The sequence below is a fragment of the Arvicanthis niloticus genome, chromosome 6 (assembly GCF_011762505.2).
Source record: "Arvicanthis niloticus isolate mArvNil1 chromosome 6, mArvNil1.pat.X, whole genome shotgun sequence".
Lineage (NCBI taxonomy): Eukaryota > Metazoa > Chordata > Mammalia > Rodentia > Muridae > Arvicanthis > Arvicanthis niloticus.
The window spans coordinates 68,896,870-68,909,501 of record NC_047663.1 but is presented as its reverse complement, the minus strand read 5'-3'; the positions used below and the strand labels follow the sequence as shown (position 1 = coordinate 68,909,501).

General features: G+C 52.8%; 1 protein-coding gene across 7 annotated transcripts in view; it reads right to left on the bottom strand.

Annotated features, from left to right (window-relative positions):
- Positions 1-12,632, bottom strand: part of Tcf7 (transcription factor 7) — a 30,162-nt gene that overhangs the window by 16,938 nt on the left and 592 nt on the right. For all 7 annotated transcript variants that reach the window (XM_076936865.1, XM_076936867.1, XM_034505968.2 and 4 more), the window contains exons 2-3: positions 12,552-12,618; positions 11,976-12,106 (exon numbers count right to left, since the gene is read on the bottom strand). In XM_076936865.1, coding sequence (XP_076792980.1) covers positions 11,976-12,106; positions 12,552-12,618 — 198 coding nt within the window. The remainder of the gene's footprint in view (positions 1-11,975; positions 12,107-12,551; positions 12,619-12,632) is intronic.

The window sequence follows — 12,632 nt, the reverse complement described above, 5'->3', positions numbered from 1 at the left end:
TCCATGGCCAGGGAGGCAGACGTGTGTGTGTGTGTGGGGGGGTTGCTGGGGAAGCACCCTGCTGTCGGTACCATGAATGCTACCTACAGAAAGACAGGGCATTGTGGAGGAGCTGGGTTCAAGTCACTCCTCTAACACTCGTGCAGTGTCCATACTTTGTGTCTATAAAATGCCCACGAGCTACTGGGATATGTCCAAGCCTATGTGAGTTCTTGTATGTGTTGGCTAATATTCTTTGTGTACTTAAGATCAAGAGGAGAAAGAAATGACAAAAGCAAGACCTGTCCCTAGACAAAGGCTTTTCAGGAAAGCCAGCTCCATGCCAAGTTGGGACTGCCGGCCCTCAGTGTCCTTTGGACCACTGCCTGGTCACAATCAGGCCAGGCTTATGAACTCCTCTCTGGCCTGCAGCAACCACAAGGGACAGTTAGAAAACACTGTTTTCAAAATGCCCTCATGAGGCTGGCAGGAGGCTCTGGCTCCCAAGATGTTTTTTTCATGGCTGTTATACCCAGGCCTCGGGTTGCCCACCATCTCCTTAGCCCAGCTTTTCCTAAGGACTCAGAGCCTAGGAAACTCTTGAAGCCAACCGTAAATATCCCAGAAGGGGTACCTTGGCGAGAGAGGCCTACCTAGCAGCAGGCTTTGGGCTAAGTGAGGACCAAGCTGGCCAAGAAAACTCCACAGCAAATAATTTCTAACCATCTTCCGCCACACACCAAACCTGGCTCAACCTTATAGGCCACTTACAAACTGTTTTTTTGTGTGACATTTTCTTGGGGTTGAGGGGCCCTGGACTCATGTCTCTCAACCAAGAAATGCATCCTTCCTTACCCTGGGAGGGCTGACCTTGTTAGGTGGGCAAGGAGAAAGCTAGCTCGGCCCCAGAGCCTGCAGGGGTAGGGAGAGTCCAAGTCTCTTCTTGGGGTCAGAGGAACGCCATGAAGCTCCACAGGCAGCACTGTTCTTGTCCCTCACATTCCAGAACAAAGGGAGACATGCAGCAAGGAACATAGACAGCAGGGGAGGAGCCACATCCAAATCCTGACCACCAAGTACCTCTCTGAGCCTCAGTTTCCCTGGCAATAATAGAACATGCTATGTGTATGTGTGTTTATATATATGTGCCTGTGTACACAGAGGATAGTATGAATAAATGTATGCATGCATATGGCAGCTAGAGGTCAAAGATGTCCTTGTTTCCTATCTTCTGAGGCAGAGTCTCTCTCAATAAAGTCAGAGCTGCCCAGCAAGGCTGGCTGGCTGGCTAGAGAGCTTCAGGGTCAGCCTGTGCCTGCCTCCCTGGCACTGTGGCTGCAAATGCAGACCACCAGCAAAACACCACCACAAAACAGGGCCCTGTGTAGCCTTGGCCTTGAACTCACTACACAGTAAGCATGGCCTTGAATGTCTGATCCTTCTGTCTAGAATCAGAGGTATCTGCCACTCTACCAGGTTACGTGGTGCCAGGAACCGGACCTAGCGGAGGCTTCCAGCATGCCAGGCAAGCACTTAGAACCTACAGGTTCTTTGTTTTGTTTTTTTAGTTCTGTCATAATGGAGATAAATCTAGACACATGAGATGTTCTATTTTCTGAGCACCTGAGTGTCAGTACCGAGAATCCTATACTAAAAGGAACAGACACAGCCAACTCTCTTTTTCCAGCCATTTATGATCAGAGCTACCTACCATCCCTGTATGTTTCGGGTGATGTAGCCACCAACCTTTTAGTGTTGGATCTCCTGGCTCCATCTGTTCCCTCCATCCCCACCCACGGGGCTGCCCACCACAGCAGACAGCTCCCAGGGCTGTACACTGCTTCAAAGCCGTCCATCACGCTCTGGGGTGGCTACCGCAACCAGCACATCCCAAGCGTCCAGCCATGCCTGGCAAAGACCCCACTGCTTCCCACAGGCTGCCTCGCATCAGAGGCCCACCCACCCTCTGCCTGCCTGGCCACCAGGAGGCCACAGAGCCATCTGATCTGAGTGAAACTTCAAACTTAATGACTTTCATGCTGGTTATTTAAAACGCAATGTAATTTTCTTAAACACCCTATTATTTCCTTTGATAGCTACAAAGCTTCCCCCAATCCCATAAGCATGTTTATTTTTAGAGAAAAGAGTGGCTTGCAGTTGGTCACAGAGACCATAGGGAGAGGGAGCCCACAGAAAGCAGGGCGAGGAGTCAGCACTGGCAGCCTGAGGCCCTGCTGCTAGCTCTCCACCCAGCCCATCATCACACAGGCCCACCCTTCCCTTCCCAGCACCTCAGCCAGTGACCCTCCTGTGCCACACTAGACATTGACCAGGTCAGTGGCCTGTCTCGGTGGCCTTGACGGTTCCACTTGTTGCTAATGGGGCCTCCCACAGATGCTGGGCCAGGACAAGCGTAAGGAAGGGTCCGCACCACACCCTCCAGCAGACTCTCCTGTTCCAGACAGTCCGCCTCAGGTAAGGCCTTGGGCCTGAAGCCATGGCTAGCAGAGTAAGAGCTATGTCTGATACAGCAGCCTCAGGCAGTGGCTGCCCACAGTGGGTGGGTGGGTGGGTGGGTATGTGCAGCCCTGCCACTCGGGGCTGCTGGGCAAAGGAGGTGGCACGGAGGAGAGTTTGTGTGCAGAGGTCAGCTGAGCCCCGCCAGTGCGGGGCGTCCTCTGGGAGCAGCTATTTTTAGGCCTGAGGCTTTCATGTGGCTGAATGATGGAAGTTTACAAAGCATCAGTAATGCGTTTCAGATGGCGGCCCAGCAGGCTGGCCCTGACACCAGAGACAAGTCAGAGTTACTCAGTGGCTCCATTCTGGGTTCCCATCACCTGTCCTTCCCTCTCCATGGCCACTACTACCTAATGGCGAGGCTGGTCCTTGCAATGGCCAGCAAATCCCACACTATTGACAGACCTTTCTAGTTTATACCTATCAGAACCTCAAGAATCCTGCTGGGGCCAGGATTCCCACCCATTGAGAAGAGGATACAGAGACCCAGAGAGGTCAACAGGCCGCTATAACCCCCTGCCCTTACAGGGAAACCAGCTTGAAGGGAGTGATCCACCACCATTGGCCCCCAGGCCTGCTCACACTTGGGGTCTGGGCAGTACTAGCCATGTACATCCTGAGCCGACACCCACTGTTCCTTAAGGCCTGGACCTGCCCACCCAGGCCTGGAGTCTCTGCTACACACACGTCATCTGGAAGCAGACAGTGTGGGGCCCAGACAGCTTCCCTGTCCTTGGAGAGGGAGGTGGCTGTTTTAATGGGGGGTGAGGGGTTGAGGAGGAAGCGTATTTATTTGACAGCGTGTCTGCTTCCTCTGATCTCCAGGGAGTTCTGGCTGTAGAGTCAGGGCCTCGAGGGAAGGCTGTGTCACCCGGCTGGCTCTGGCTCTAAGGCAGAATCTGGGTGCAGTCCAGAGAGGCAGTCTCCATGGGTGGGACAGGCCACAAGAGCAGCCTCCTGGCAGGAGAGAGCCAAGCTCACACCCTTCTCAGCTCTGCTGAGGCAAAGGCTCCCAGCAAGTGACAGACGTCCTCCATCCTGAGGGCCTGGGTACCAAATGGAGCAGCAGCAGTAGATGGGTACGAAACCTCGGACAAGAGCAAACCCTACTTAGCTTTGGTGGCACAAGCCTACTACAGTCCCACTACTTAGGAGGCTGAAACAAGAGGTGCTCGAGAGCTAGGTGCAAGTGCGACAGGCTGGATTTAAGGCCAGCTTAGGAAACAAAGTGAGACCTTACCTCAGAAAGTACAAGCAGGAGGGCTGGAAATACGGTGCAGCGGGTAAGAGCACTGACTGCTCTTCCACAGGACTTCACCGAGTGAGTGGGGGAGAAAAGGAGCGCCTGCGGGTATAGTTCAATCCCCACTACCGCCAAAAACAAACAAACAAACAAACAAACAAACAAACAAGACAATAGAACAGATGAGCCCACCCCACAAAAGAAACCTTTTCAGTCTGAGGTCAGCTACCCAAACCACCTTCATAAGTTTTTGAGACAAGGTCTCACATGTAGCCAAGGTGGGCCTTGAACTCTGGGATCAACCCCAGGGCTTTGTGCTTGTCAACTAGGTTCTACCAACTGAGCTACATCCCCACCCCCAGCCCAGCATCATCTCTTTAGTGACTGTTATTTTGTTTGTATTTAGGTGGTTTGTAGTTGTGGGTTTGGGTTTCTGGTTTTTGTTTTGTTTTGTTTTGCTTTGGACTTTTTGAGGTTGGATTATTTAGTCCTGGCTGTCCTAGAATTATGTTAGACCAGGCTGGCCTTCAACTCACATCAATCCACCTGCCTCTGCCTCCCAAGCCCTGCGATTAAAGGCGAGTTCCACTAGAGTCAGTGAGTGACGAGAGGCCACAAACTGCCTGAAAAAGGCAGCAGAGAATGTTCTAGGTTCCAGAGACCTCCTTAAGTCCCTGATCCTCTGAGCCTTGCTAGACAGACTCAGATCAGAGGTCCTTCTCCACCTTGACTGGTTCACCAATGGTGTGGGTGACAGCAGAGCCCACCTTGGAGGTGCTCTGGCCTTACATCGACCCCTTATTACTCCCTGCCCAGAGCTCACCCCTCCCACGGTCTGTTCACATTCTTCCCATCACTCTGCCACTCCCACAGTGTCCACCCTGCCCCAGCTGCCAGCTCCCTCTGCCACGGTCCTCCGCCTCCATGTCCAACCCAAACCATCTGTGGTGGGCACCGCCCTGCCCTGCCAAGGCTGCCAACCCAATGCATGTGCCCACCCACCCTCTCTGGCTCTGGAGTCAATGAGGCCTGGGTCCCAAGGTCACACAGCAGACCCTTCCTGGCAGCACTGCCCCTGCCTCATCTTACATTCCTCAAGGACCCTAGGGTGGGGTCTGTCCAGGTCATGCAGAGGCCCATCTAGGCCTTTTTCCTCTCATCTACTGTGCCCCACCCAGGACATCCTCCTGCTCGCCCCTGCAGAGGCTTCTCTCAGGAAGCCTCACCAGCTGCCCCCGCAACCTCTTTCAGTCAGATGCATTTATCCAGCTGAGCAGCACGTTGGAGAGGAGCTCTTTGTCTTTCCAAGGACTGAACTCTGGTAGGCACCGGTAACCTCCTATCCATGTGGCTCAAAAACACAGAGTGTGGAGCTACGGGTTCTAGCAAGCACCGTTACTAGGGGATGATGGCTGCCTGGGTTACCGCAGCCCAGCCTGAGGAACAAGGGGCCACAGCTGCCCTGTCCCAGTTCCAGGCCTCCAGTGTAGCTTCCATTCAACTTCAGAATTCACATGTGATATCTCATCCACTAAGGAGCAGACCGTCCTATCCTTGCTTTCAGAGGGCGGTGGGTGACCTTCCCAGGGCTGTCCAGCTGTGAAGCAATGTATCTATAGCAGAAGATGGACCGTCCAGACTAAAGGCTTTTCCTCTTCATGCCAAGGCAGGATCCTCTCTGCCCGGCTTCCCCATCCATCCCCACCTGCAGATGCAGAGGGGTGTTCCTCAAGAATCTGAGCACTGTACAGTTGGGGGGATGGTGACTCTCCTGTGACCTGAAAAGACACCTGTTTCCTCCAACACAGCCTTGTTTGTACACAGTGGCAGGAAACGCCAGTCACAAGGTGTGAGGGGGTGTGACTCTACAGCTCTGGGACCACAGCAGACCTGAGGAGGTTCAGAGGAACTGCAGCTGCTCCCCTACCCCTACCCTGGAGGAGCTGGGCCCACCCTGACCTAACCTCAGCAGTTCTAAGACTTTGAACTAGCACCCCTAGAATGCTTTACAGTTCAACAAAACCCGGCTGGTCTCAGGAGCAGGGGAGAGTTGTGGTCTCTACAGAGTGTACCCCCACCACCACGGTACGCCCTCCTGTCACTACCCAAACCTACGGCTCAGAGCAACCAGCAGAGCTGGGACAGAACACTGGGTCCTAGTGACCCTAGCAACCATCAGGGCTTTGTGCTGACCTTGGAGCCTGAGGACAGTCTCTCTGCCCTAGTGAGCTAGCTCATCCTGTCCTTCCAAAGGAGTCAGAAACAGACCTGCAGCTGTAGCTGTCCTCCCTGTCCCTGAGCAGGGTGAAGCTGGAAGGCCCAGCTCTAAGCAGGAGTCTGAAAGGCAGGCTTTCCTGACCCTGCCAACAGCAGGGAAGTGAAAGCCACCCTCAGAGATTCCTAGCGGGGGACAGAGGAGAGGCAGCAGATAGTCCAAATGCTATACCAATCCCTCACAGCCCTCCCAGGCGGCAAAGAAATGCAGTTCCCGGGAACTTCAAGCCCCACTGCCCACCCACTGAGTGCAGAGCAACACAGACAAAATATCCTAATAGCTTTTGGCTGGGGAAGTCATAGGCTAAAACCCAGTGAGTGACCTGGGGCTGCACCACTTCCCAGGCCCAGAATTACTCTGGATGTTGTACTCCAAGAAAACCATTCGAATGGACACTGAGGTAAAAAACAGGAAGTAGACCCATGGGCTGCCTGGGCTGCACTCTGTCAGAGCCCTACAAACTGGGAGCCTCTGGGTGCAGTGCCAGGGAGGGGTCTGTGGACGGCTCAGTGGCCAGAGACAAGAGGTCTCCGTTATCCTTACAAAACCTGATTTCCTCACATTCGGTATGAGGGCTTCGTATAGACTAAACCTTTGTGGTTGTGAGAATGGGGTGGGGATGACTTTTAGAAACAGCATACCCTGCCCAAAGACCCCCGGAGCAAGGCAGAAGCTGGGTAAGAGCCTGGCAGCCTGAACCCTATACCTGCAGGATTCAGACATTCAAACCACTCTGGCCCAAAGTAGGCACATAGACATCTAGATGAGAAACCATCTGAACGCCATGAGCCACCCCTGGGCCCAGGAGAACCAAGACCAACCATGGCCAACACACACCCCCACTTACTACCCAGACCTCTCTGGCAAAGCTGCAAATCCATACTCTGCTTCTAGAAGGGTGCTTGCTAGTATACAGTCCAGAAAGGAAATCAGCAGACATTAAAAGAAGGTTACAAGTAAGTGCCCTGGAGAGCAGCAGTTCTGATGAGCTGCCACGGTGAGCATGGGCAACCGAGGCCTGAGGAAGACGGGCCGGAGACTCCTAGAGTAGACACCTGAAGTAAGCTCTAACTGAGGAATGAGGTGGTATTCATGTGAAAAGCTGAGGACAAGGACACAGGTGCTAAGTCTGAAGTAAGGAGGGATCTTGTAGGGGTGAGCCTCACAAGGACATGGTTGTAGAGGGAGGTATTGATTCCCTAATTGGTTCTTGACCGTGTCAATAAAGGAAGTGGAAGCCAATCGCTGGGCAAAGGGAAAAAGGTGGGACTTCTGGGTCCCAGGAGAAAGGGAAGGGAATGAGAGGGAGGAGAGAGAGGCAGACATGTAGGTCTCAGAGTACCTATAGCTTGTAGCCTCTACCTTGGGTGGAGGTCAAGGAGGATGGGGCAAGATATTCTTCGCCCAGCCATTGAGTTACCTAGCTAGTTTTAAAATATTAAGGCTGTCTGGTATTTTCCATCCACAGTGACTAAGGTGGGCAGGAGAAAGGGCACAGCCAGGAGAGTCGTTGGTGGCTTGCCGGAGCTGGCCACGAGAGGTTGGGGGAGCTCGGCAGAGCTCTTGAAAAAAAACCTAGCGTGTTTTAAAAATTATGCAAAACACATGATGCTGGCTACTTTGAGTGGTAAGGACAGGATGGGGAGTCTCAGCACTAAAGCTGTGGTCTATGGCTTAGACTTTCTCCAGGAGCAGTGGAATCCCTAGTGTTTTACCGCAAGAGATGCCATTCGACCAGGACTCAAGTTCCTAAGGAGCCCTCTCACTACTGTGTGATTGTGGGCTAAGGTATGGGTCACAGAGGGAGAGGCAAGGGACTCCAGAGGAGGCATCTGCTGCCATCTTGAAGACAGCAGCGTATAGATACTGGGTGTGGATAGCATGACTAAGTGAAGAATAGGAAGATCAGGGATGTATCTGGAGACACATTCATGATCCACATAGCTGTCCAGAGGGAGGCCCCGGTGCATGTTGGACCCTTCTTTGTCTTCATCAGTTAAACCAGCAGCTTATAACACTGCTCACTGGAATCCCTCATGGCCCATGCTCGAGCCAGCTCTGCCTAGAACACCCATAGATGGGCCTTCTAAAATAGCTGGGTATTTCCAGGGATAACCCTGCTTATGGTCATGTGGCATCCTGGAGCCAAACTCTAAACTCCCAGTAACAAGCTTCATTGTGCTCTAGACTGGTGGCCAGCTACCATTAAGTCTTGTAGCAAACCGTCTCTGTGGGGGAAGGCTGATACTCACCCAGCTCCAACAGGCAGCCCACAGGCAACAGCAGCCCCCTCCTTGGCTCCCAGGAGTTCTGCTGAACTCCTCTCTCCTGTTCTCCTAAGGGCTCACTGCATGGCTTTCAGCCTGGACCTCAACCCAGAAATACAGAGGGGAGCCTAGCAGCCAGGGGCCCAAGCATGAGTTCTGTGTCTCCCTTCTGGAACACATATTCAAGTACCTGAGAGTTATGGGACTAGGGACAGGGAAATGTGGCCTCTGGCACGGCCAAAAAAAATAATAAAAGGTTTAGCCATAACTCTCACACCATAGAACACACCACTTTAAAGTGTCTAAGTCCATGGCTTTTAGTAGCTACATAAGGTAGCGCAACATCACCCTGATTTCACTGAAACAGTCATCACCCCAGAAAAAACCCATAGCCGCTAGCAATCAACACCCCACCCTCCATTCTCACCTACCTGCAACCCCTAAGCTGTTCTGTCTAACCGATTTGGATGTTACCATTTGGATGTTTTAACAATTCATCCAGATGGTAAAAGGATCTTAAGCCTCACAGGTCATAGGCTCCAACAAGAGCCCACAGAAGAGGCCAAAGACTCATGCTGCCTCTGTCCTGTTTGGGATAACACTGTCACGTGAAGCCACTTGTCTGAGTTCCCCCTAAAGAATACCTTACTCACGACAGCACCTCCCCCCAGAACCCAGCCTAGTGCACCAGCTTGGTCCCCTCCTTCCCTACCCCAGCTCTGTTCTGAGTCTCAAATCAGAGGAAACAAGATAAAAAGCAAACAAGGACCTGCTGTCCAGCCTGAGAGGACAACCTGAGTTTGATTCCCTGGGACACACACGCTGGAGGGAGAAAAACCAACTCCCCCATGTTGTTCTCTGACACCCTTACCCCAAGCAGCTGCATGCATGAGTGCACACACATACACGAATGCAAAACCAAAAAAACTACACACATCCATGGCTATTGGCCTAGGCCACTAATTGCCTATAAACCTACAGGAGACACCTCACCAGCACCAGTTAAGGGATCAACTTTGACCAATTCCCCATTCCTAGAGAAGGTGCAAAGGAAACCAAATACCAAAAAAAGGCTACTTGGGCAGGGGGCGAGTCTGTGTTCCAAGGCAGTTGGCTATGGTCCGTCATTTGGCTCACTGCTCTGGGCAAGGGTCAAGCAACCTGTGTAGATAGATGTCTCTGATGTAACCATGTGGCCATCCCACTTACAGGGCAGAGGAGGTCCCTGGAGCAGACTTACCCTGGTACCTAGGAAGGTCCTACCCACTGGTCTTAGGCATCTCAGCATAACTGCTGATCTCTGTATACCCTCAGGCAAGGCTGGGCAAAGGGAGTGGAGGCCTATATCCAAGGCCAGTTGGCAAGTGATGATTGGTATATTGTCTATCTTCCTACAGAGGAGTGGGAAAGGATCAGCCTTGGCAAAAGACTCCCTGCCCCCAAGGTCCTTGCAAGGCACTCCTTACCTGTTAAGAGATTGAGGGTGTCTTTCCTAGCACCAGTCGTGAGCCTTGAAGTCAGGTGACAAATGTGCTCCCCCAAACATGAGATGACCAACTTTGCTTTGTAAAACCAAACTATACTTGGAACACCCACACAGTTCTTCATGAGTTGCAAGCTACTTTTACTTTTATGACTTTTATTTGCTGTGTGTTCTCTCAGATTTGCTAGAGACTCTCTCGGGGCAGGAAGACGGCTTAGCAGCTAAACCCACTTGTGCAAGCCTAATGATCTGAGTTCCAGCCTCAGAACTCCAATCACAGTGGAGAGAGACAACTTCAGTTATCCTCTGGGTGTGCTTACCCTCATATACATCACACACACACACACACACACACACACACACACACACACACAAATCGTCTCTCTACATTCCTGTACATCTATGTCTCTAACCCAGCATCCCTCCAGCACAAGCCCCTGCTTCTGTCTTTGTTTGTTTCTTGCCCTGCTCAGCAGCTGATGCCATGGCCAGGAAAGTCAGTACCAGAGCCTGCTCTTCCCTTCCAATGTTACCAGAAGGCAGTGGTGAGGGCAGTGGCTGCGGAGGAGGGCAGGAGAACAGTGACATATAGTTATTCATCTCCTACAGCTTGAGAAGGCTCCCCAAAGGAAAATATGCACAGCCCTAAGCCAGGAGAGGGTCCTGACTGTGGGAACCCAGGATCCGCCTGCTCCTGGGCCTCTCTGAGCCCTATCCATCCCCACCTCTGACAGCTCCGGTCATCTTTTGTCTCTCGCTAAATCTGTGAGTAAACCTCCAAACCACACTGCCCTTTCCCCGTGTTGCCGTGGAGTCCTGAATATCCACCTTGCCAGCAAGGGTTCTGGGGGCTCTGCCTAGTCATGGTTACCACAGTGAGCCTAGTCCCGGCCCAAACAATGCTTGCTAGTGACTTCAAAGTGGGAGGTAATGCCAACTGGCTCCCAGATGGCTTTACACCCATTAGGGGATTTTAAAAGGTTATCTTTGTTAAGCATTGTCTGTATAGGGCACAAGTCTCTATGTAGAGCAAGTGGCACTGTCAAGTGGCAGTGTCAGGAGCCAGTCACGTCTTCACATACAAGAGAAGCACCTCATTTACTGAGTCGTCCCAGAGCAGAACGGCAGGCAGGCAGGCAGACCACACAGTCAATGTGCACAGCTTACAGGTGAAGAATGGAGTCCATTTCTAAAGTCTATCAGGTCTCCCACCGCTAAGTGGCCTAGACTTCAGAACCTACCCACTACCAGGGAACCTTAGCCAGAGCTTGTTTCTAGAAAACAGCCTGCACTTATCTTCTCACCTCCCACAAGCTTCAATAGGAAGAACCACGATTTTTGTAGTCATCCGAAGTCTTCTGCATGGGCCTGCCACGAGCCACCCAAGCCTCTAGCCTGGGGCTCCAACCTGCACTGCTCACAGTTATACCCAACAGACCTCTGTGCTTTCTGTACACGCTAATTCCCCACTGAGGACAGCCTGGAATCCCAGTAGTCTTCAGAAATCCCAGAACTTTTCAAAAGTAGTGTTTGGCTGCTACCCAGCTCAGAACCAGCTCTTCACACTTTGCCTGACTTGAAGGGCCAAAGGCATGGCTCATGATGGATACAGCCATGTCACCAAGCCTGACACTGATTCGTGTAGCTGACCCCTAACCAACACCCTGATCTGTAGTACACTTAGCAAACCCTTCCTGGTGTGTGTGAGACCAGACCAGCCCGCTCAAAACCTACAGCATGTGGCAAGGATCCCCAGTCAGGGCTTAGACATGGCCAGTAAGAACACAGTGGAACTGGGAAACGGAAAAGATTAGGTCTCCTACCCAGTCTTCTCACACCTGAGCTCCCTGGCTTCTCCGGAGAAAGCTAACCGCAACGCTCATGCTCAGAGCATGCACGCCAGGCTAGGGAAGGGCACGGGCTCTGCTCAAAAGTTTTCAGAAGACCTCCATCCACAACCCCACCACGGTCCAACACAGGCACCTGCTTGAGCAAGTTGGGGAGACAAAGGCCAACAGCAGGTGAGAAAGAGTGGAACCCAGGCACTCCTTCAGAGATCTCCTTTTGGGTCAGACTCTTCTGGGTGTGAACTGGGTAAGAGCGTCTAGGAATTCTAATTTGGGCAGAGAAGTCCCTTTTTGTCCAAGCTTCACCTGTGTAGACAAGTAGGTAGCCAGCCCATTACAGGACCTGGCTGCTTCGGTCACTTACCAGCGGGGGTTGAGGCTGGGGATGCTGCCCTGCTCCCGAGGCCGAGGCCGGTGGGTAGTGCATGAGCAGATTGAAGGCAGAGTAGACAGTCTCTTTGTACATGCCACTGGCACACTCTGGGGCCTTCAGGCCTGGAAAAACCACAGCTGGGTCAGACACCAGCCCAGCCAGCTGCTCCTAAGGGCTGAAAGCTGTCAGCTCCAGAGGGGGGAAAAACTGCCAAGGGGTCCCCTTCAAGGTCGTGACTTGACAGGGAACCCGGACCTCCGAACGGGTGGGAATACCCGCAATGCCAAGTTTTTGAGGAAAGACCCGGAGTCCAGACCTCCACTTAGCGGCTGGGACTTGACTCCCCACCCCACCCTCCTGCTTGGGAACCTTAGCCAAGGCTTGCTCCTCAAGGCAAAGGATTAGTCAGTCACCTGGGCTGGAGGGGAGGCGGAGATGGCGGGGGTCTGTTTACTCCTATAAAGGTCAGGGCACCGGAAGTGACTCCAGCTCAGCGGCGCCCGGGAAACCCGCCCCCCACGCCCCCACCCCGGGTTCTAGCGCCTTCCCCAGCCGCGCAAAACTCACCGTCCTCTAGGGACTCTGGAAGTTTGTCCGAGAAAAGTCTCTGCGAAGTGTGCTCTCGTCCCAGGGCCTGCAGAGCGAAGC